Genomic DNA, 25,294 nt, shown 5'->3' with positions numbered 1-25,294 from the left:
AGCCTTCAAGGATTTGGAACGGATTAAAATGATTTTACATTACTTTTAATGTCAAAAACGATTTTCGGTGATCGACCAAATCGGTTTTCGAACAGGATTCTGGAACGGATTATGGTCGAGAACCGAGGTTCCACTGTATTTTAAAAAACAAACACATGCTTAGGATAGTCCGAGTTCTTTTGCTTATTATTTAAATCAATGTCATAGTTTTTGATTATTTTTTTAACAACCACTTGAAGTAAACAAAACACACTGTCCCTAAGAGCGCCATTTTAAAGTCAAGAGTGGTTCTTGGACAAACTGAGTTCTTAACTTTCTGAGTGGACGTTTTTCAGTATAAGTATTATATATTGTAAACAAGTTAAAACAAATCTATAAAATATGTACTTTAATTCAATGTAATATATTAATAAGCAGCGAGTTTGTTGGCACAAATTTGCACATAATCCCAAACTGCCAAAAATTGTAGATTATTTATCAGAATAGATGGAGAATTTTCAGATTCTGAATGTTTTCATGGTAGCATTTAAGAGCACCATTTTTACATCAAAATGATTCTGAGACAACTTTAAATAGAAGAAACCTGCCGTTACTGCAAATGTCATCAGATGGCGTTACTGCAACAAAAAAACAAGGAACAATCAACACTGTCAAAACAAAAATGAGCACTACTTAGTTTTCAAACGAAATGCATATTTTGTATTGTGCTATAAACTAGCATAGTAATATACGAACTATGTGTAGTATTTGCTAGCAGTGTTTTGCAATAACTAGCAGGAATCACTGTAGCCTCAAAACACTCTAATTTGTCATAAGAAAAGGCTGTTGTGGTTGAAGTAAAGACTAAGAGTACATAAACTGTAACCAGGCCTATTTTTGGGTCTGTAACCTGCATCCAAAATATGTTATGAGAAGTCAGTTTTTGAGCTTGCCAACGTTCCATGGCTTACAGTCACAATCTCGGGAGGTGGATTTGAACTTCTGCCTTCACTCCTGTTTTTAATGCCACAATAAGTGTGGAAAATTTGGTTACTGGTTTGAAGTTACCACCGAAAGGGGGGAAAAAGATACATCTTGAGCAAAGATATTTTGATGATATCAGAATTACAGACATGAGAACGCTGAATAAAGTAATTTCCGAGATGTAAATTACACATTTATTTTCAAGAAATCTTAAATATTTGACAAAAAAGTGAAGGAAACTGCAGCAGTTGGCTGGCTATATTATCCATCTGCATGTCATTAAATACATTATTGTACCACCAGTTAAAACCATTATTGTTTGATGGAGAAGGCACTTGACTTTTGTGAGGGAAGCTGGAAGGTGCAGGGCCAGAGCAGTTGTGAGTTTTTCAAAGCATCCGGATACTCATTCATGCAACTTAGTCAAACCCCAAAAAAAGAACAGCCGAGCACCCAGCCAGAAAAGACTTAAATCATGTGAATAAAAAAATCTCGCACCAAGAAAAGTGAAACCGGAAATTTCCTCCTATTGATGTTACGCTTGATTCTCTACAGCTGCCGGCAGGGGCAGACTAAAAGGTTTTTTTGGCTGGCGGAGAAAATGCAGCCCTGTTCACGATTGAGTTTGTGTTTTTGGGGTGAGCTACAAATGTCGGAGCGTGGAGCGCACGAGTGCTCCAGGCGCTACGTGGCAGTCGTCGCTGCGACTTTAAGGGCAAGTGCGGTGATGCTGCCTCGGCCTCACTGCTGGGAGAGGAGCGCGTTCCTGTTGGCCTTCATCTTTTCCAGCCTCTTTACCAAATGGTTGTTGGTCATCTCCATCTCTTCGATCTTGTCCAAAGCTGTGCGGAGCTGCCAGGCAAGGACATAGTGGATTAGACACATTATACTTGTTTTTTCTACTAAGATCTTAAATTCTGCACCACAGATATCAAACTGTCAATCTTAATCAACTAGCCCAGCAGTCAATATGAAATAAACTTGACACCAACATATACGCAGAAGTGCGATAAAAACATTCTCCAAACAGAACTCAATGAACTGTCCTGAGTAAAATTCAAAAGCCCATACAATCTCAAACAGCGTGTACACATGCAAAGCCATGCGACTGATCTTAAGCTTTCATCTTCTGGGCACATGACAAAGTGAGAGAGGAGATCGAGTATTGCCACTAAAAAAAAATAATTGTACATGCCGACACTACTTACTAAGGAGGGGTACACAATGATTATCGGGCTGACCGTTATCGTACTGATTACAGCCTATTATAACGTCATAGTTTTTAGCCCGATAAGAAAAATATAAAATATAATTACGTAGTCACCTGCTGCCTAACTAAAATATTTAATCAGCCGACACTACTTGTTGGTAAGATTCCAAGCATTTATGTTTTTGCCGCACTCCTGCGTATATTGTAATGCTAATTTATTAATACTGATTTCCATGCTAAATGATTGACAGCTGCAGACACAGTAAGCATACAAATAGCTTAATTGCAGCACAATGTGCTACTTTTCTGTACTATACATTTGCCCATTGGTATTTTTTTATACGTAAGAAATGGACATAGATTAATTCATTCTAATGACTGGTTAATCCTGTGGATTAAAATCCGGTGCAGATTTTAGAAATACAAAATTGAGTTCCCCGATGTATGTTGAGGTTTTTGGAAATGAGACTGTTCTTCCCCAAACACAAACCTCACCGCACATCGCTGTTGTGCCCAATACTCTGGCTCCAGTCAATTTTAAAATGTGTTGTGTGGGTTCTGATGTTGGTTTAAGATCAGGTAATTGTGTATTTGTAATCCTGTGCAGTCCTTTGAGACGTTTTTGTGATTGAGGGCTATATAAATAAATGTGACTTGATTTGACTTCTTTGTGATGGCAAGTGAGCTGTATCTAATAATTAAGCATTGCTTAATATTAAGCTATATTTAACTTTGACAAAGTAAAAACAGAGTAAAGTTAACTCAAACCATTTCCCTCAATCTCAAAGTCCCTCATGCAGTCTGTAGTTACCTCTCTTTGGAGTTTTCGCTTCTCTGCTTTAAGCTCATCTTCTATTTTTTCTGAGTTGTCAGCAGAAGTCTTGTACCTGGCCACTTGTCCTTCCAGCCTGTTTATCTGAGGTAGAAGACAAGGAACATAATCAATTCTCTATCTAAGAAAAATATGATAATGCCTACTTACATTTTGTTCCATTGTACCCATTTCCTGTTCTGCCTTTGAAAGCTTGAATTTGTATTCACTAATCTGTCTGTTGGCGTCTCCTGAGAAAAAGTTTCGAAGATTCAAATTAGAGTATGATGAATGCTAAACATTTAGATGGTCAACTTACTCTGCATTTCAATGAAGTGCAAGTCAGTGCCGTTCTCCATTGTCTCGCCGTCGGTGTAAACACCATCCCCGTTCGAATGTTTTTGTCGCTCCTCTTCCAGCTGATTCCTCAACTTTCTTATCTGACCCAAAAGTTCTTCCTTCTCCTCAGCTAATTTCCGTAGCCTGACATCTATTCAAACATAAGGAAAACATTGCAATGCCCATTCTGAAGAACAGCAACTAAAAATGCCAGTAAAATATTGTAAGACCTAACAAGAATTTGTCAAGTGGACCCTGAATCACGGAACTCAGTGACCGTCACTGGCATGTATTGCTGTTGAGGGTAAGTGACGCTAAAGTAAGAAGCAAGCTTTATATACACAAAGAAACTAACACAAACAATAGCGGTTAGCCATAGCAATTAGCCAAGAAGGCTGACATGAGTGGCCGGAGAAGGAAATAGTTGAAAAAAAGTAGATAATGATGACCGCCAGATGCCTGAATCACGGGAATACTGTGTGACCAACACATGCAGGGCTCAACTGTGGAATGTCCAAAAATCACCACCGGGTCAAGCTACCTTTGCAAAATCATCATTTGGGCTTCTGTAGTAGGATCATGACAGCAAAATGTGTCAGCTTCTAAAAAAGGCGTCTCAGGATGGTATTATGATGACAAATTAAGAAACTAACAAGTCATGTTTATGAACCGTAAATGTGCGTTTTACTTATTATTTGAATCAATCTTGTTTCATTTAAATGAATTAAGTATTTTTACACTACTGAGAGCCGCTGGAAAATACACCAAAAAACATGTATAGGACTTACCAAGAGGGCCGTCTCCTGCAGATTCCAGTACCTGGGCAGCTTCTTGTGAGACCACAGTGATTCCTGAGGGCATGGGCTCGTGGTTGATATCTCCGTTTGGTGTGCCATCTGGGATGATGACTAGCCCGTGTGTCTGACAAAAACCATAATAAAAGCGATTGAAACCACTTATCTACAATTTGGTGCTACTCTCAACACCAGATACAAGATTAATTAGAGCCAAAACCATTTCTTTAAGTCATCTCTCCTCACTGAAAAGAGACAAGATGTCATTCATATGTGCAAATTGTGTTTACTGCAATTATAGGTAAGGTTTGTTTACTCTTGTCCCAAGGCACCACATTAATATACCGTAAAAATTTGTACTATAAGATGTTACTTTTTACCCCAGCCGTTCAATCCTGCGGATTGTGCAATGGTGCGCTTAATTTGTGCATTTTTTTTCCAACAGCCGCCAGCTGTGCCCGAGCAGTAAAGGTAAGAGAGAGGCAGGTGGAATATGTTTCAGAATATGTTGCGCTTTTCCAGGTCAGCAAATCTTTTCCTCGAGTGGCAGGAGTTTCTGTGTTGCTCACGTCGTTTTGACTACGAAATCGATTCAGATTCCTGCTATAGCAGAATTCTGGACTGAGATTTTTTATCTTGAACATTATAGTGTGTTTTGGTGTAAATATTTTACACTGTTGGATTCTATGGATTGTCCTTGATGTGACAAAGCCATTTTCGCAGACATTCAAAGAAGTAGAAGACCGCCAAGGGATTTACTCCGGCTTTATAGTTTTCAGGTATCTTGTTTCAGACTGATTGTGATGCTTCTCTGATGAGTATATTTTGAAATAGTCATCCTATATTGAATCCAAGAGTTTAGGCTTTCCAAAGATATGACATATTTCAGTGACTAGTGACATCTTACAGACACGTACTTGTTTATCAGAAGTCCTGCAACCCACTGGCAGGCCGTCAGAACGTTAATTGAATTGAATGCCTTTATTATCATTACACAAGTATAACGAAGCTCCACCACAAGTGCACGCACAAATAGGAATAAGAAAATATGCACAATAAAATGTAGAATAAAATAAAAAAAATTGTGCAATAAAAACCAGTATTGAGCTACTGTCGGCTATATAAAAGTAACAGAAGAGGTGCAAACATGTGGTCATATGGCAGTTTAAAATGATGATTAATTCTGGTTTAGTTTCTTTGTGCAAACTGGAGTTAAGGTCCCGTGTATTATTAAAACTGTTTCTGTGTACCATCTGTCTTTGTAAATATCTAATGTTTCAATGTGGGCACTTGCTCTATTGTCCGAATTTTACAGTAGATATTGAGAATTGCAAATGACCACAAGTATCATGATTAGAACATAATAAAAAGTTGCCAACTCAAATTACCTAAGAGGCCTTATGATGAAATGTAACCTTAGTCTTAAATTTGTTTTACAAATGCACAAATCGGGTCATCAAGACACAAAAAAACCAAGATTTTAAAAAAAAAAACAAAACCAAAAGGATCCCAATGTGGCAGCACGACGTCACAGTGGTTAGCGCGTGTGCGGAAGTTCTGAAGTCGTGAGATCAAACCTTCCTGTGTGGAGTTTGCATGTTCTCCCCGTGCTTTCTTGGGTGTACTCCGGTTTCCTCCCACGTTACAAGAACATGCATGTTAGGTTAAATGGCTGGTCCAAATTGTCCCTCGGTGTGAATGAGTGAGTCAGTTGTCCGTCTCTATGTGCCCTGTGACTGGCTGGCAACCAGTTGGGGTGTCCCCTGCCCACTGCCCGAGGATAGCTGGAGATGGGCTTCAGCACCCCTGCGACCCTACTAAGGATAAGCGGTGCAGATAATGGATGGATGGATGGATTATCCCTATGTGATCGTTTCTTGTCAAGTCAAGAACATTATATCTATAGTTGTTTATAGCTTCGACCATTCACGAGACAAGTTCTTCAAACACAGCTATGAGAAAGTTAAATAACACCTAGTAAATGGATCATGTGAGAGGCGTAATCTGGCATTCTTTTGTGTATGTGAAGAATAGTCAGGTAGACGTCAACCGTGCTGAACATTGTCCACTTACACGTTGCAAAAGCAGTGAGTGATTTGTTGACATTTCATGAACTTTTGACCTGCAGTTCTGCTATTAAACGCCTTCTTAGATAACTTTGTGGCCTCTTTTTAAACATTTTTTTTCTGGAAAAAAAAACTTACAACACCAAAACTCATCACTGACAAGCGACAAACATCTCAGCTTTATATGTATTCAATTTATGGGACAACCTACCTCTCCTAGATTGGGCTTCCCCTTGAGGTCAGAAAGCTCATGTCTGAGCTCGTCCCTCTCATTCCTAATGCAATCAAAGTACTCTTTCTGCCTCTCTAGGGCCTGGCCGCACAGATGAAAGGAGACAAGAATGGACAAGAGGTAGTGAAGTTTGACAGTGGACAGACGTGCACTCTTACATGCTTAAGAGTGCCTCACGCACAAACATGCGTCGTCCATGCTAAATCAACAGAGAAAGAGTACACAAAGCAGAAAGAAGCTAGTGCTTAAGGAGAGGGAAAGAAAAAGGATGAATGACCGATTGTGCAAGGAGGGAAAAGTGAACAACACTTCATAATTTATCACTCTGTTCATGTGTGAAATGTGCACATCATGCTCCATGATTTCTCTTCTATTTGTGCCAAACGTTTATATAACCCAAACCAGTCATGTTTTTTATGCAGCAGTGTTCATAGCCAATTTTTTAAACACCTGTTATTATGACATGCACAAACTGCAACATGTGAGTGCACCCCCTACAACAGAGGAGTCATTGTGCAGTGAGTGAGAGACAACTTGGCTTGAATGCCGGGCCATCTCATGCCTCTCAGAAATCTATGAGGGACTTCCTACCCCAATCTTTTTGTCCTTCCAGTTTATGGTTTCCTGCAGGTCAAACACCTCTCTGGAGAGAACATCTAACTTAGCCTGCAAACACTGGTTCTCCTGGAGATGTGATGGAGAGTAACAAGAATGCAAAGGACGAGACAGAAGGGATATATTGAACGGAAGACATACGGACATACATACGCAGAGCAATTGGTACATGTGAGAAACTTCACAGCAGTAAGGAAGGAGAAAGATTGTGATGATAACTGACTCAGGGGAAAAACAAAAACACAAAAACTAAAGGGAGGCCAGTGTATATCAGCCATTATCAATGAGTCCTACCAGATCCCCTGCATAGAGCCACTGACACGTGTATTGTGCTGACAGTGCTGTGTGCCTGTGCTCACATGTTAGACGTACCTCAATAAGTTCATCTCGCTGACGGATTCCCTCTTTCAATTCTTCTTGTTTATGCTGCAGGACAGTACATGTATGCTTTTGCCTTTCTAGTTCCTGAAACAAATAACATGTTTCAAATATGTGATGTAAACCACACTAACTTTCAGCAAGAGAATTGACACAATAAAATGTGAATTTGAAACTGTTAGATACTCTGATTTCACCTTTGATTTTTCTTCTAGTTCTCGCTTCATCTCTGACATTTGCTCTTCCATCTCCTCTATGACATCTTTTAACGTGTCCACTTGATAGATGAGGTTGCCTTTGTCATTGTCGAGCTGTGCATTCGATACCATTGCTTTTTTATACTTCTCCTCCACCTCGGTAAGGGATTCCTGACATGAAAGACAAAATGTTAATTTAAGAGCCATGACTGAAGCACAGAACATTCTTTGTTGACCAAAAATTATCCTTCACCTTTTGAGTAATTGTTTTCTTCTAAAGCCTTTTTCTATCTAAGAAGTAATCTAAAAGATAATAACTACTGTAATTTAAGGAAAATTACAAAAAGTATCCGCTTCAAAAACTGAAGGTTTGCATTAAACAGTACAGAAAGAAAGTTACAATTGAGACAATTATAGATTCAGACATTCAAAACATCCCTGCTATTAGTCAGCAGGTGGAGCATGTCACTGTGACTCCTTACACAGAAATGTAGGAGTGTCGACACTTGTGGCTACAGAGAGTAACTATAATAAAAACAGGAAGTGCAGCAAGATCATGCAAAATAAATGACATTGCAATTCAGACAGGGAGCGCTCCGATAATATGGCAGGGTGTTAGCGAGAGCTGTGGTGAAAGATATGAAAGGGTAGGCAGGGAGGTTAGAGATGCCATACGGCTCCTGGAGGACAAGAGAAGTCATGCCGTGAGTTTAAGCCCCTCTACCTTCAGCTCTTTAAGCCCTTGCATGTATCGCCCTTCTACATCCTGAATCTGGTCCTTTAGTTCATAGATATCCTGTAGAACAAATGGAGGGGACGGTTGAACTGGAGCTACAGAAGAGGGTGGGGATGATCAAGGAAAGATTACAGAGCACATGTACTACCATATTTTAAAAGACAATATGGCTGAAATATGCAGCACTAGCTCACCCACAAGTAAGGAAAATATTTCAAAGATCACCTCACATCTTAGACTCTCCAATGCACACGTAAAGGACACATTGAGAACAGCGAAGAGGAATAAAAAGGAGCAATGCTTTGCACATAGTGTAATACACATAGCAGTTTGATGTTCAGGCCCTTACTCATCTGCAATGTTACCGATGCCCCCATAAATAGTAATTTTTACTGCACAAGTTGTTTGTTTGCCCTTACCCTTAGTTCGCTCAAACTAGTTTCTGGATCATAATTGCTGCTTGCATCTGCGCTGCCCCTTCGCGATGAAGTTCCACCAAGCGAGGCTAAAGTTGCTGCTGACAAGCCCGGGGTGGCACAACGGGAAGATGGCTGGAAAAACAACATACGTGAGATGAGTTCAAGAAGATAAATGCAAAAGCACACAATATTAGTTTCTTAGTTGTGCATTACTGAAATCCGTCTACAGTTGGCACTGCCACTTGCTATAGTCGTTTGATAAACGAAGATATTTGTGATTAAAATTACATACTCATAAAATTTTGATTTCACTTTTTAAATTGGGATGCACATAGCATTCTGACCCTTTTAGAACCACGTCACTGAATTACCACATTACATCCTTGGATTTTACAGTAGTTAACAGGATAACCAATAGATAAAACAAAAAGGGTTAGATAATGCCCAAATACAAAATATATCCACCTAAGGTAAGGGCTTGAGGTTTTTGTGTAACAAACAAAAACATCTTAATTCTTTTTTTGCTTATTTCTTGCATAACTATGCCATATGTTGTAAGATACAAAAATCTAAAGTTCTGCTACCACATTAGGAAACTGAAGAGCGTGCTCACCCGACTGTAATCTGAATACTGCTTGTCACATTTTTCGTCCAGCTGAAAGAGGTAAAAATAATATATTATATGAGGAACATTTTAAGCATTAAAAAACTGTTAGTAATCACGTTTGCAGTAGTCCACTCTGAAAATAGAGAAAAAAGAGCTCAGGTGAATTAGGGAGGGTACGTGCTGGATTATAGACAACACAACTGATCGTTACAATTTATTACTCCTTAAAACCTAAAATATTCTTACATTTTTTCAACATGCACAGGTTGTACGCTAGAGGTTTGCTCAGAGAAAGAGAGCAAAATATTGTACAATTGTCCATGAAGCGTTCGTAAATTTTTGAAAACCACAGAAAAAACAAGTTTCCTTAAACCAGGCCAAGGCTGGCAATGAACCGGAGAAGCTAACATTAGTATTAAAAATATTTTTGTCACCATTATAATAAAATGTTAGTCGCACGAGCATTTATTAAAATGTATGTAAATTAATTAAAAAAAAAAACAAGCTGCTGAGTAGTGTACCCATGTATTGTGGCACACTGATTAAGATGTCAACTATACCCATTGCATATGCACACACACACACACACATGTCCTTGAAGACTTTCTTCCCAAAGTAAGTCACAAGTTCGCTAGGCCACAAACTAAACCTGATTAATTTTTAATTATTTTAATTACAAACCATGCAACAAAACCACAAGGCAGTGCTGTGGACTTACAGCATCCAAGTCTGGAATGCTCAAATCATCCAGATCAGAAACAATACTGCCCCTTCGATTGGAGCGGCTGAAATAGTCAGCTGCCGATTCGCTCATGTCAGAGAAGTCAGACGACTACTTCCAACAAACCCAATACAAAACAAAAAAGGTGGGGGTAAAATACATCAATATACAATATGAGAACGTAACAGCAATACTTGGCATGATATTGTGTGACAAGTGAAGAACATTTAAGATGGAGCACTATCTTGTTCCTATATCTCACCGCACTGTCCCTGCGGCCTCTCCTGAAGTGTTCTTGGGAAACGCTGCTTGTAGTGTCATCATCCGAGGAACACTGAGATGGCCACGCAGAAAGTTTTTTACTCAAGCACACACAGCAACATAGACTGCAAGGAGTCTACACTTATATTCAACAATATTTACTGATAAAGAAAGGGATTTGTTCAATATTTCAAGAAATACATAATTAAAAATCTTGATTTAGAATTACTTTCACTGTATCAACCTAGTAATAGCATCCTTTATATTAAGCCAGGGAGTGATGTTATGAATGGTCAACTTGCATTGCTGCCTTACAGCAGGGGAAGTTTTGTGTGTGACATTATTAGAGATCATGCGATTTGAAGCAGATTAGAGTGCTCACCACAGGGCTGCTGCGACAGGAACTGGTTCCAGAGGAGTACCAGCTATATTCAGAACGCTGTGCAAATGGGGATGGACCATGGCAGATGTTGAACAAAAGATGATTAAGATAAGAGGGACAGAACTTGGTCAAAAATCACAAAGTATGCTATTTTGATGTCATTTTACAGTAACCAGACTTACTGCTCTTGAACCCTGACTTGTGCCATAAAGAGCGGTGTCGTCATAAATAGAGGCCTGAGGGCACACATTCGAGTCAATGCAGAACTCAGCAAAAACAGAAACTGTGCAGAGCTGTGGTGCTGTTAAGCTTGAGTGGGTCATGCAATAAGCTGAGGCATTTGCTTTATTTTATAATGTTTGGTTTACTTTCTGTGTTTTACAGCAAAGATCCTGACAGTCATTCCAAATCAGTTCTTGCTCTTAGTTTACATGCCAGCATCACATTTTTACTTCAAATTGTGACAGGAGATAGGAATCTTAACTTCAGAAATAAATCTAATCTTGAAAACTTATCACACTGACACACACCTAACGCTGCCGAGGCATAAATCACTGGCCTCTGCCAGGAGCTGAGATTGTCCAGGAGCTAAAAATAAACAATCTGAGTCACCTGGCCTAGGCATCCTGGAGCATGTACAGTATATCGGCACACAAGGTCTACTTTGAAAGACAACATGCAAACAAAGTCGCCGGTCCATTAAATTGACCATAACTGACCATGCTATGGCTACGTGAGAGCGATGTGCCAATGGTGGAAGAAGAGGAGGAAGTGGTGGCCTGTCAAAGAGTGGGGGAAGAGTGGAATGTCAGCTCATGTGAGGAGAAGAATTACATGCAGCCGAAGTAGCAGTACATTGAAATGGATGCAAGATTAGTTGAACCTAGGAACTAAACAGGATTTGCACGCAAAAAGGCTGGCAAATACTTAATGCTAGTGGAGCTGTACCTCAACACAGGGTTGTCCAAACTGTTCAGAAAGTGGGCCACATTTGGTAAACTGAAAAAAAAAATCAGCCTGGCACTTTTTGAACAGTCTTTAATGAATTCACCTGATGTTTTGCAGCGCTTGGCGATCAGCAGTGCGACCTCGTAGCTCACTTTGTAGCATTTTCATTTGACTCGCAGGGTTTCGATTAAAAAAAAAAAAAAAAAATCGCTGATGTCCTGTTAAAACAGCTTTCGGTAGCTTCACCTTTTCACAGCGTTCGTTTCCAGTTAGCTTATTGTTGTCAGCATGTTTTGTCTGGCAGTGCCACCTGATATTACATTCATGTATATCAACCACAGTTTCTTGGCAAATGAGGCAGACGGAGTTGTTTTGGATTTCGGTGAAAAAATACTCCAATTTCCACTTGTCCTCGAAGCAGTGGCCCGTCACAGTCAACTTTCCTTTTTTATCTACTGCTGCCAGGTCAGAAATAGGGTGGGCTAAAATTCTCGCAGACAGCAAAGGCAAGGTGGCCAAAGGGCTACTAATATCATCCAGTGATTTCTTTTTGTACAAATGTATTTTATACAGCAGTCAGCATTACTAGTGGGACACAAAAATATTACTTTTATTACAAAGGCCGCGGACCAATAAAAATTTTATCACGAGCCATGACTGCCCCTGAACATGCCTGCCTTAACACAACGTGTTAGTATAATGCAGAAGCTATATTTTTTTTAGTCACACTTTAGTAAGAGTCTGTAAATGAAATGAAAACATAAGGGATAAGAGGACAGACCCGCGGTTGATAGGGGAATATCGTGGATGGAGGCAGAGGTTTGGCCTTCGACAGGCTGCTGTACTTCCTTTGATCATGGAACATTCCAGTCTGAGGGGAGCAATGGAGTAAAATACCCCAAAAAGTAAGAAAATGAAAGACTATCACACTGTCATCTTCTGAATTGTATCTAACATTTTGTAAAGCAACACCTCAGTTTCAATGAGATTGTGCTTTCTACAAAGAGTTTCTGATTATCATATTTCTTCTAAGATAGGATCTAGGTCTTAGAGGTGGGGTGCGTGGTTTGACTTGTCCTTAAAAAGTTGAGGGTTAAATATATTCTCTATCAAGGATGTGCTAGCAGTGCTTAATATAGTTCGACGAGCCCTTATTATTTTTTTTCTAATGCACCTATGTGCTGTTAATTTGCTTTTAACAGGCGTGTTCTGGGCAAAACAAACAAAAATATGAAAAAAGAAGAGCGTGTGTAAGAAATAAATGCAAAACATGTGTGACTGCTGCCTACTCTTGGCTTAAAGTTATGATTGCACGTTTTCAAATGACACACCCCACCTTTAATTATACTTTGTTTTGAAAACTAAATCAATTTACTACTGCGCCACAATTTTGCTTGCCAAGTCCAATATTTAGATTCAACAGCATCAAAATTAAATAAACAAATAGATGATAGAGATTCCCAAAACAAACAGTTGCAGCTATGATAACCAGTAAGCTAAGATGTGTAGGTTAATATTTACATTTTACATTCAAAACCTTTATTAATCCTACTATTGTGCATCAGTGACATGCTGTCAAAGCAGATTTTATGTATATGAAGTATTACTGACCAGTAAATCCTTCCTGGAGGAGCTAGATGACGACTTTTTAAGGCCATGTAGATCATTGTAAACAGAACTCTGTTTATATCATAAAAAAGTCACATTGTCTTAATGAGCATCACTGATTAATCAGATATGCACATGTCAAAAGATAAATACATACAGTGGAACGTGAGCTCTTGAGTGTGGAGCTATTTGTCGCACCATCAGACTGAACAGGAGGAGCAAGGAGAAAAAAAGGGAACAAGTTTCAAAGTTTCAGATATGCTTGTTAATTATTGTATAAGGATTCAGGATTTTTTCAAACCACTAAACAAACCCTCTCTCAAGAACAGTGATTTTCATGACAAACTGCTACTTCACAGAGGTGATTTACTACATGAAAACCTACTGGTTTGCGGTCATGATACTATTAGCAATCCTGAAGAAGTCAGCACAAGTCCAAACACATTCTAATAATACAGCATTTTGGGAATATGACTCAATCAAGCATGAGTTAAAAAATGATTCAAACATATAGATCTTTTTAGAGAACTTTTGCCACTTGCCTCAGAATTAAAAGGATTTTAGATCTCTGGGCTCAGGTAGCGCCCAATCGAAGCTCATTGTGTGGAAGTCACATGATCAAATTGAACAAAAAAAAGGTAAGCCATGGTTTGACATTACTGAGCCCTGAGCGACCCTGATTTTTTTTGTCAGCAGCAATTGAAAAAAGGCTCCCCACCTAAATAATTAGATCAATAAAACAAGTACATATTGCTGCTGAATTAAAATTCCAGAAATGCAATTTTGATCGGAATGTCATTTTTACACTAGAGGGCTTAGATATAACGAAATATGCAAGGAAAGTATCTTCCTTAAAAAAAACAAAAAAACATCTAATCCAATTAAATATGCAAACTGGGATACCCATGCACTACAGACACACACAGACAAAACGCACCAATATGTCTTTTCTACGAGAACTGGATCGACCCTTGCTAGAGCCCAAATCCCGAATGGCTGATGAGGTTGACTTCAAAAACAGTACACAAACATTAGGGTTAATTCACAAAAAGTTTAACAAGATGAAATGTCAACTAGAATTTTGTAGAAAAATATTTAACAAAGGATCCTGTTTGCAAAAAATCACGCACTCTGTAGCTGCGGACGGACATGACATCATCCACCGGGCCCTGGTGATGTTGAAATGTCCCCAAAAAAGAGAGCAGGAAGATAAAAGGAAAAGCAAGCGAGAAAAAAAAGTGAAATAGGAAAGAAAGGGGGAAATACACACCCGATGATGGCTGCTTGACCTACTACTACTAGTGGCTCTAGCCTTTTCGGAGTCAGCCTGGAGTTAAGAATGAACATAAGAAAATAACAAATCAGAAAGTAGAAGAGGCTCAATTACAAAAGTGAAAAAGGCCAAACCATTGTTATGAAAAACACAAACCATGCAAAACAATCATTCTAGCATCACTTAATATCTGTCTGTCACTTTGAGTCCTTTAATATTTTTTCAACAGACGTGTATTACAAATGTGGCTGTTATTTGGATTTTAGTTCTGACATTCAAAAATGTAAATACTACTCATGACACTACAGTATTTATCTCCTACCCAGAGTCATTACTATAGAAATACTTTGCAAAAAACATGCAAATACAGTTCATTCACAAGCAAGTAACAAGTAACTAAAAGTATCGTTCAAGTAGAATAATCAAACTCCAGATAATCAAATCCAAACCAAAATGCGAACATTCGAGATCAATTAATCCAAGTAAAGCATAATCCAAAACAAATGCAGTGTTCGTACACCTGTTTAATGGTCGAATACAAACACTTTCAAGGCCAATTTTTAATGTTCCACTTTGCAGTACCTCCAAAGAAAAATCTAGCGCCGATTAAAATAATTTTTGTTGTTGACTTTGATGACTAAAATGAAGTCGCCATCTTGCTACTAGTACATAATTTGTGCTACATTGAGCTGTTTTAATCTATGATCTACAATATTTTTGTGTCAATGGGTTGCTATAAACTGACATGAATCCTGCCTCAACAATGCATGCGCAGCTTTGCAACGTCAAACTTGTTTACTAACACTGAAAGGGTTCTATAGGTGTTGGATAATAATTAAATTCAATACAGAAGGCAAAAAAAGAGAGTAATTCATGTATCAAAACTGAAAAATGAGCCAAATTTTTACTCATTTTAATTGTATTAATTGTTTGGAGTGCATGCAATCTTTCAATCTTAGAGACTTGTGATATTTTGCTTTTAGATTTACTGATTTTAATTTATATATTTTTTGCGTGTATTTCAGAGCATCTATGTCTAAATTGGATAAAATACTATTGTAAATAGGTAATTTTTTTTGCATTTTATCAATTATTTATATCACTGAAGAGTTAATATTTTAATGTTTTGCATTTTTAGGGATTTAGTTTTGTTGTTTGACTTTAAATCTGTTCACTGTGTAAAAAGCAAAAACTGTTTTGTAATTTACAATTTTTTGGTTGATCTGTGAATATTTTAATTTATATTTCATGTGTTTTCAGTGATCCCTAGCAAAACATATGAAATTACTAATTACTTAATACTATGGTGCATAATATTTTAATGTTATTGATAGTATATCATCAAAAGAACAAAAAATCCGAGAGGCAGTTCGTAAGCCGAAAGAACCGGCTCTTCTAAGTGATCCGACCAAAAAAAGGTGGTTTTCTAAATGGAACTGTTCTCTTGTGTGCGACCAGTAGATGGCGGTGACTCTTCACAGGACAACGCCATAATGACAAGCCAGGCGTGCCAGGGCAGGCGTGTCGGTGTCATTTTCACACACTTAAAAAAGTTTTCATATATTGCGTAATCTATAAAGTCAGACTGCCAAATAAACATGGCAATGGCAACAATTTCAAGCACTTTTAAGAACTTCACCCTAATTTAAAGCATTTTCCTGACCTTGAAATCTCAAATTGCTTGAAATCCTTGAAAATTCAAGCATTTTCAATGATTTTATGTACCTGTACGAACTCTGCATGCATATCTATTCCCATCTCAGCAAGGTGGAGTATTATGGTCAGTAGCTTGGGTGTGGTGAATTAAGGGTAAAAAAACTGACTGGAGGCCAATCCCACATGACAAGCTGCGTTAGTGGTCAGCAACACTCAAACTCGCCTACCATCCACTGGTGGATCTGACCCCATTTTTTGCTGCTACTGCTAGAGGAGCGGTAAGAAAGCTGGACAGAGGGAGGAAGTGCCGCAAAAGCAACAATCACAAAAGACCCAAAACTGCTGAGACGTCAAATGTGGTCCACAACTATTTCAAAATAGAAATGCTGGTATTTGTGTGGTCGTGTAGCATTTTTAATCTCCATTTCAATGGTGAGACAATTTTCAGCTTCAATGAAACACAAATCTTGTATGTCAGATGAAAAAAGATTGTCATATTAAAAGGTAATACATTAGGTTAACAGTGAGGTATACAAAAGAATACAATGAGAATCACTTTTTCATACATCAACCAGACTGTGTGGAATTCTATAAATGCCACCAAAAGCTCAATGTACAAAAGTTGATTTTAGATGCAATGCAACACTTTATATATTACCCAAAGCAGATGAACATTAGATAAACCACTTACCATTTTGGTATTTCATCATTTTAAAGGAGTAATTCTGGTTGCACTTTAACAAAAGTCAACAATAATTCTAAAAATAAATTGAATGGTACCTTTGTTAAATATGATTTATTGAGAATGAATGTGAAAAAAACATCATATTGAAAGGGTTACTACTTACGCATGTAATGAATGATTTAAGTTTAAAAGTTAAGATACTTGACTTAATCCATTACAAAAGCTTTTTATATAATTTATTTTGCTGTACTTTTAACACTGATCCCAGCACAGACACTTTAACACAGCACCATTCGAACTATAATAAATATAAAAAGGGGGGAAAAAAGAGAAAACAACCCCAAATATAAACCTGAATTTTTAAGACAAGAAATACATCTACGTGTTAACCATTAGGCTTAAAACTCACTAAAAAAAAAACGGTATAAAATAAAAATGATTACATAAAAGACTGTATGTATACCTCTTTCTGTTGACGTTCTAGTTCCCTCATTCGAATATCCCTGGCCTCTGCCCGTGCTGCTCTCTTTGCGGCAAGCCTGGCCTCAGCCTGTGGGACACAAAATAAACAAACCTATTAGCTACTTCACAATTGGTACACCTCTGAACTTCGGAAGCAACAAATAAATATTACCAGAAAGCAAATTGGTGTTTGCAAACTGCAGTGGGATCAAAGTGTAAATAGTCTAAATCAGATGTCGGGAACCTTTTTGGGCCAAGAGCCATTGAAACCACACTATTGAGAGTCACACTATATATTTCAGACAAAATTCAACAAAACCGCCAAACCCACTTTTCAGAAAAAAAAGCTAATTCTTCAGCAATTTTTTTTTCCACTGTGTGACATTTGATGGTTTCTCATATCCCATATCAATATAATTCTACCACTTAAAATTGTCTCCCTCCCTTAGTTACTTAAGAGTGTTGAGACTTATTTTGTCTGTCATTTTTGTCCAAAATATTAGTTTCAAAACAAGGCGCAAGCAAAGTTTTTTTGTAAAAATATCAAAAAATACTGCAACTGAGAATACCAACGTATTTACCGTCTTTGCAGATGGCGCTGGGGAAAGAAGAAAGAGCGCATGCGTCCGGTCCTGTGTATAGCTCTGCCCATTCCAACTGCTCACCCAATCAAATTTCTCTAGGTACTTTGCTAGATCTTCTGGCTAAACCGTTTTTTTTTTTTTTTAGTTAAAGTTTGTTCTGTGAGTCAATTGTTAATGAGGTTTATTTGAAGTTTGGATTTTTTAGAGATTTACGAACAAAACGGGGTTTGCTAGTTTGACACCTTAACTATAAACTGTAGTAAAAATTGTGTCCTATATACTGGACCAAACCGTTAAGTTATCAGTACTGTCTTGGCTAGCTTGTAGACAATTGACTCTGCATTAAGCAATATAATAAAAATTGCCTGAACCATAGGTACTCGTGAAAAGACCATATATGGCTCTCGAGTTATAGATTCCTGAACCATGGTCTAAATGTAAGTGTTGCCTCAAAGAAAAACAAAACAAAACAAGATAAACGCTGTAAGGCCATTGTCAGTTTAATTGCAACAGACTGTTGATGAGTAAAGTAAGTAAAGCAACAAGAAAACTAACAGCGATGCAAAAGTGTTATTCAGAGCATTACATGTAGGCACTGGATAAATGAAATACGCATTTGTGCAATCATAAGAGGATACCAATACGATGGCTGGCGCTGTGCTTTGCACCTGTCACGTTGTCTGTCTCCCCGAGCTTCTCGGCAAAGCCAAGCGGGTGAAGTTTTCCTCTTACTATCTATAGCGTCAACTCACTGACATGCACTTTATGGTACCAGTTCACTAATTGAAACACAAATTCCACAATTGTAGCACTAAACTTTTTTTTCTGTAAAAAGGATGGACAACTATCACAAAAAGCACATAAACGATTATATGTTTCAATGTTTTAATTAAACACAGCAGCAAATGTCAGTAGTATATGGTGGGGAAAAAATACTTTTGGGTTTAATTACAGGTTGGCCTTCCTTTGGGAACATTAAACTATAAAAATATTTCCTGTAATTTCAGTCAGACCTGCACAAGAGTCCTGAGAAATGCTGGACCATTCCTCTTCTGAAACAGAATTGTACCATTTTAGCGATATTTATGGGGTGTCGATGTGGTGATATTATAAGATTTTATTTGGGTTGTGGTCAGGACTTTGGCCATCTTACTCTAAAAAGTGCATTTCCTTTCTGTTTGCAATTTGTTAAATTGAGTTCATATTGCATTAAACAGCTTGTTTTTGTTTATTTTTTAGAGACCGTGGTATACTGCTGGGATTCTCTAAATGTATTCATTCTAATTCAAAGTTGGTTTACTGTAGATGTGTTAAGATGTGCAAATTTGTATTGAGAGCAAAAAGAAGTATTGTTTCCGCTTTTACATTTACAGACACCCTTTCTCTCCAGCTATATAAAAACCAAGGCGTTTTAAAGTACTTTGTGTGTAAGCCTTATAGCTTAATGCTACACTTGGTGTGGACCTGCATTAAAGTCCCGACAAGTCTGCTTATCTTACCTCTCTTTGCTTGCCAGAATAAACTGCACTATGCACATTGAGTTTTAAGTAATTAAGGGATACAGATATTTGTATTGCCAGTAATAGTTCAATATGTATCCTATCTAAAATACTTGGTTTAAGTTGCACTATATTTGTGACTTTTATCAAAATAATGACATTCATGTAATTTTCTTGTACCGGTTTCATTGCTCACCTTAACTTTTTTCTTGATATCAATAAAATATAGATAGACTGGATGGCAGAGTAATATATCAATTACAGGTCATTTCAACTCTTCACCAAATCGAATCACGTGCCAGGTTAAAACTCTGTTTGATAGTGAGCCTCTACATTTGACTCCCTAGTGGTCACTGACTGAGCTCTATCAATATGATAGTTATTACCCCATGAGCCATAATAATAATAATATATATAAACATTTGATAATCTGTGCTAATTAAAGACAATTTTATAACAAGTTATGAGCTAATTTGTAATGCAAATACTCAAGAGATTGCACAGTGACCCTCTTGAACTCCTCACAAAGTCAATCTAATCACTGTTTTGTTGAAAAGAGAGTCAAATTTAGAAACTAGGAGGGTAGGTCGGATGACTCATGTTTCTATGACGGGCCTCCATGACTATAAAGAAAGCAAATGGAGCCCTGTGCTTAGAGCCCAAGAATGAGGACCTGCAGAGCATTTAGAAGGGAGTCATTGTTGAAAAAAGTCCTTAAAAACAGAATGGTGAGAAATGTACTGTTCTTAACAGTTTGTAAATCACACCGATGTACTTGACCACTTTTCCAACTTGAGTTGGAAAAATTGTTTTCTTTCCATGAGTCTGTTCTTCCATACTAGTAGTAACAGGGGGGAAAAAAATAACCGAAGAATGGCAGCCCTGAAGTAGAACAAAGTGAAGTAAGGCAAGTTGTTACAAGACAGATAGCTTCCCTCAGACAAAAACATGGTGCAGTGAAACCAGCTGTCCCTTGCACAACCTGAATATCCACATGTAAGCTCTGGTTAAGCTAGATAGCCACTACTCATCACAATTTCTGAATAAAAATCATCATAAATGCTGGTATCATACATCATGTATCAGACACATTGTACATAAGGTTTGTTACATAGCTTTGTGTGCAATCAGGATAAAGACCATGTCTCAAAAGTGTTGTTGTAGTCAGGAACTTTCTTGTTATGAAATCAAGCTTGAATGAGATACACAAACTTGCATCGTAGCCCGTCTAGTATTAAGAGTTTTTAAAAGTGTCGGCATGTGCTGATTTTTGCAAACCGGAGATGGAATAAGAGCTTGCTCTGTCCACTTCACGCATCGGCCCGGTATTGCAGTACCTCCAGGAACGGTGCATTCGGACTGATCGCTGCAATGCTCTGTGGCTAGGACCTTGACTCGGCCTCTTGGCTGAGAACAAGTGTCTCGGCGCCTTGGCTTTGTAGCGTATTATGATTTGACCGATGACGGATAATTGTTAAAGAATATAGTACAATAAACCTTACAACCCCCCCCCGTCTAGTATTAAGGGCACTATGCAGATTTACTTGCCGATTTACCCAGCAAAAAAGTAATCCAGCACCTCCCTTACAACATATTTGCAGCCTTAATGAGAATGAATGGGTGGTGCAGTTCGAGACACTACTACTGATATCTTTATATTTAGGTACATCAAACATTTCATGCATGAATGTGGATTTCTATTTGACTGAATTTCTTTCAGGTTACAGATCAATGTCCGTTTGATAAAGAGCTGATAAAGACTTCAAACACTTCCTGCATTTTACATTGAGTCATAAATCATACCCTAACGAATAGAAATAAGATTACGAACTGATGTCTTTTGTGAGCACTGAAAACAAAGTGTATTCTATGATGGAAAAAATAATTATAAACTTTCTTATAAGACTTACCTCTCGTGCAATACTGCTTAAGGCCTCATCTTCTGCAGAGAAGCGATCTTTTAGTGGGGCACGCTTTCTGCCAGTGCCTTGTGTGCCCATTTTGTCCCAAAAACTGTAGCAAATCCTCTTGCGACGTGTAAGACTATATGGTGTAAATTTGACTGTAGTAACAACCTAGTGGGAAAACAGAAAGCAAGTATCAATATGTTACGAATAAGACAATACTGCACTTTCAGATTTGGGAAAGTTTAATCGCTGTAGATGTTAGGGATCATCCCAGACCAGGACTCCTTATCAGCAAAAAACGTAATACTCACATATGTAACAGTTGTGCATGACATGAACCCCCCTGAAATGCGACAACCATGGAAATTGAGAAAGCGGCTGTAAAAATGCCTAATCATAAGAATCGACAGCAGCATAGTACACATAGCGCATGTGTAAGGAACATGCGGCTCTAGAACCACATGTGGCTGCCTGAAACTTGTTTGGAAATGGAAGAAAATGGGGGTGGAGTTATATTTTGAACACAAGCGTCAAAATTTTCCAATGTTTTTTTAAATATTTAGAATACATATCTAGTATAAAATGGCTAATACTGTATTCTTGTACCCATTTTGTGTGAGTGTCTGTGTACTTAATGTTCCGTGGAAAGTGGTGATTTTCTTATTGTATATTCAATGTTTTGATCCAGCACGTTTAGCTGCATTTTGGTGTCTGAAAAGTACTATACAAATACATTCTGATTCAATGAAACAAATGAATCTTCTCATTTGTATGCATTTAAAAGGAAGGTTTTTTTTTTTGCAGCTCCAGACGTATTAGTTTTTTGCTCTGTTTTGGCTCTTAACTTTTTGGGTTGTTGGCCCCAGACAGTGTATAGCCTACGGTAGTATCTTATTTGAAATAGATGTCTATTCCAGTACTTTGAGCATGTTGATACACTACACTGTATTTCTAAACATCAACACAGTCACGACTTATGCAACGCTTTTTCATTGATATTCAATTGCTAGATTATAGGACTGTCTCAGAAATGTTAATGTTGTCATAAAGGTCCTTATTTACTGTAATGCAATAAACAAAATGTCATAATGACTTATAAATCAACTAAACTATTTTATGTATTTTATTGTTTTAATAGTAATATAAACTCAAATATCCTATCACAAAATATTAGAATATCATGGAAAATTATACTATTAAAGCTGTAAGCCATAGTCAGCATTATCAAAATAATAAAAGGCATGCAATGTTTCAGTTTTCTTGTAATAAATACAGAAGGTATGAAGTTTTTGTTTTTATAATCGCATTAAGGACAATAACTTCATCACAATACTCTAATGATTTGGGAAAGTCCTGCATATTGACAGGCTGATGCAGACAAAAGAAATAAAAGCGCCAAGAGGACGATAAAGACCTTTAGCATGCAATCAAATTCATTTTTTTTTATCCCCTCCTTAAAATACGTTGTTACCAAAAGCAGAACATGTTGATGTTTAGATGAATGTATGAATTGTTATGGTCTACAATCAAAATACACTACATGCGTAAACCATTTGCAAATGGCCAATGTCACTGAACCCTTTCAAGTTTCCACTGACGAAAAAACCCCAAATACGACTAAAAATATTCGTTGATCCAACCGTTTAGGAACCGCAGCGTTTCAAGTATATTGTGCAAATGTCTGGTAGCAATAAATATTCTCACTTAACGCAAAATGTGACGCTTGTCAGCTAGTTGGTTAGCTAGCTAACTAGCATTTCCCGTTCAGTAGTTATTAACTATTGTCGTAGCTCATAAGACAAATGTATCCAATCCGAAACAAGAATGTACCTTAAGTATAAACGTGTATATGTTTTGAAATCGCTTTCAACCGCAAATTGTTAGAATTTGAGCTACCCGTTTCAGCTAGCGCTAGCTTGTTAACACCGAAGCTAGCCTTCGATTCTCTTACCAGACAGTGAAACCTGGCAAGGCTCTCCCACTCATATTTCCCACTCGTAAAAAGACAAGTCACCTTCTCGACGTCAGTAAGTGACGTTCCGACACGGCCAAGGTGTTATCCTCCACTCTTCGTGGGTTACGGGTCCGACATTAGTTCTGTCTTCAGAATTTGGAAGTGTTTTGTCCCCACTGACAGCTGTCATCGGTTTGCCTTTCTCCAGTTCTCACTAGTGTCCACACTGGTTAGAGAGAAAGTTCCCGGATGTTGGTAACGTTGGGCGTGATGATGCGTTCAGAGACTGTAAATTGCATCGGAGATTGTTTCAGGACACGGCGTGAGCATGTTGCTACTGGTATAACGACGTAACAACATCAACATTTTCTTTTCTTTTTTTCCACTTTTCATCACAGATTTTTAACGCTTTATTTCCCCCCTCCTATAAAACTTTGCCGCAAGGCATCCCGTTTGGAATTATTAAAGAAACATCTATGCCACTAATGTAATGGTTCTGCAATTAATCTAGGTTTTTTTGAATTATATAAACTCCAATAAACTCTGTTAGTAGGCTGAAAATTAAACTAGACCGTGTTTAAGGTTATAAGACTAAAATATAACCGATGTATTTTAAACTGCACGCCTCTTTTATAGCCACAAGAGAGCAGTAGCTGATTATACAGTTTCTTAAATGTTGCAAGCGCGTCTCCGTTTGGCGGTGGTTAACTAATAACAAATGTTATAATTCCCAGCATTGTCCATGAAAAATATGAGTCAATCAATAAATTACTTCAACAGGTCCCTTCAAACAAAGCCTTGCAAACTCTGAGACAGTTTCTTCCCCAGGGCCACCACCACCCTAAACAAGCCCACAAGACTGTGAAACATGTATATGTTCTGCCTACGTGCACTATATTGCACTGGTCAAGTCACATTTATTTATATAGCCCTTTATCACAAAATGGCCAGTCTTCAAGCACTACCTTGAAAATATGTTTGCTTATTTATCGTAGCATCTGTTTGATTTTATTTTTTCCATTCCATTTTTTCCATTATCTGCACCGCTTATCCTCAGTAGGGTCGCGGGGGTGCCATCTCCCAGCCATCTTCGGGTAGTGGGCAGGGGACACCCTGAACTGGTTGCCAGCCAGTCGCAGGGCACACAGGGACAGACAATTCGCTCGCTCATTCACACCTAGGGACAATTTGGACCGGCCAATTAACCTGACATGCATGTTTTTGGAATGTGGGAGGAAAACGGAGTGCCCGGAGGAAACCCACGCAAGCACGGGGAGAACATGCAAACTCCACACCGGAAGGTTGGTAGCTGGATTTGAACCCATGACCTCAGAACTGTGCCGCACACACGCTAACCAACGCGCCGCCGTGCTGCTCTTTATTTTGTTTTTCTCTCTTTAATCTTCATTACATGTTTTTCTTGGAGTGTCACATCTAATCTAGTTTTAACAATGTTCACTAAGTTGTTATCAACGACAATAAAGACAGATGTAATTCTAAATAGTACTGAGTAAGGAGAACATGTAATGGTAATACTACTACTAATATCGCGGATCCCTTAACCACCAGGGTTGTAGGGGGCACCACTTCATTCGTTGTGTCTTGGGCAAGTACAGCCTGGCGGTGCCCATCTGTCGTCAGGCTGTTTTTTGTTTTGGAGTAGGGGTGTGCACCCCCACATGAAACAGATGGTACTAGTTTCCATGTTTGCCAGTAGCGTGAGAGGGCTGCTGATTTGACACAGATACAGCACCTTCATCATCTGGTCGCTGTTGTTTTTCTGAGTGAAGCGTCATCCCACTCTTCAAAGATAAGCCTGACCTCAGCATTGACCGGCAGTGACATGTAACGATACTAATACTAGATACTAAATCAGTGGGAAAAAACTTTAAGTATCATATCATACAATACGCATGGCATGACTTGTGGCTTTCAAATCACACTAATTTGCAATAATATAATGGGAATTTTATTGTCATCATCACCA

At 38.2% G+C, this 25,294-nt stretch overlaps 1 protein-coding gene and 1 pseudogene across 1 annotated transcript; one reads left to right on the top strand and one right to left on the bottom strand.

Moving 5' to 3' along the window:
• Window positions 1-1,131: 1,131 nt before the first annotated feature.
• On the bottom strand, window positions 1,132-23,626 carry lrrfip2 (leucine rich repeat (in FLII) interacting protein 2). Its single transcript, XM_088350710.1, has 27 exons — window positions 23,368-23,626; window positions 21,357-21,521; window positions 17,365-17,451; window positions 16,444-16,503; window positions 14,558-14,614; window positions 14,418-14,456; window positions 14,225-14,296; window positions 13,445-13,492; window positions 13,291-13,359; window positions 12,461-12,550; window positions 11,451-11,510; window positions 10,914-10,967; window positions 10,732-10,788; window positions 10,351-10,422; window positions 10,086-10,199; window positions 9,374-9,415; window positions 8,761-8,892; window positions 8,330-8,401; window positions 7,606-7,776; window positions 7,403-7,495; window positions 7,007-7,099; window positions 6,395-6,496; window positions 4,112-4,244; window positions 3,304-3,474; window positions 3,156-3,235; window positions 2,985-3,089; window positions 1,132-1,815 (listed from the first exon to the last, which is right to left on the bottom strand). The coding sequence occupies exons 2-27, from the start codon at window positions 21,444-21,446 to the stop codon at window positions 1,705-1,707; spliced, it is 2,274 nt and encodes a 757-aa protein (XP_088206836.1). The 5' UTR covers window positions 21,447-21,521; window positions 23,368-23,626; the 3' UTR covers window positions 1,132-1,704.
• LOC148353990 (U2 spliceosomal RNA) lies at window positions 20,710-20,798 on the top strand (annotated as a pseudogene).
• Window positions 23,627-25,294: the final 1,668 nt, after the last annotated feature.

Source organism: Urocampus carinirostris, chromosome 13, assembly GCF_059441175.1.
Source record: "Urocampus carinirostris isolate Australia breed hairy pipefish chromosome 13, RoL_Ucar_1.0, whole genome shotgun sequence".
In the NCBI taxonomy this organism is placed as follows: domain Eukaryota; kingdom Metazoa; phylum Chordata; class Actinopteri; order Syngnathiformes; family Syngnathidae; genus Urocampus; species Urocampus carinirostris.
Note: the sequence above shows the minus strand (reverse complement) of the source record. Positions and strands in the feature narration are given on the sequence as shown.

Coding starts and splice junctions, on each gene's coding strand:
- lrrfip2 (XM_088350710.1), bottom strand. CDS start 21,446: ATGGGCACACAAGGCACTGGCAGAAAGCGTGCCCCACTAAAAGATCGC. Junction 12,551..13,290: donor CCTCCAGGAAGGATTTACTG/GTCAGTAATACT, acceptor TGCTCCCCTCAG/ACTGGAATGTTCCATGATCA. Junction 3,236..3,303: donor GCACTTCATTGAAATGCAGA/GTAAGTTGACCA, acceptor ACTTTTTCTCAG/GAGACGCCAACAGACAGATT.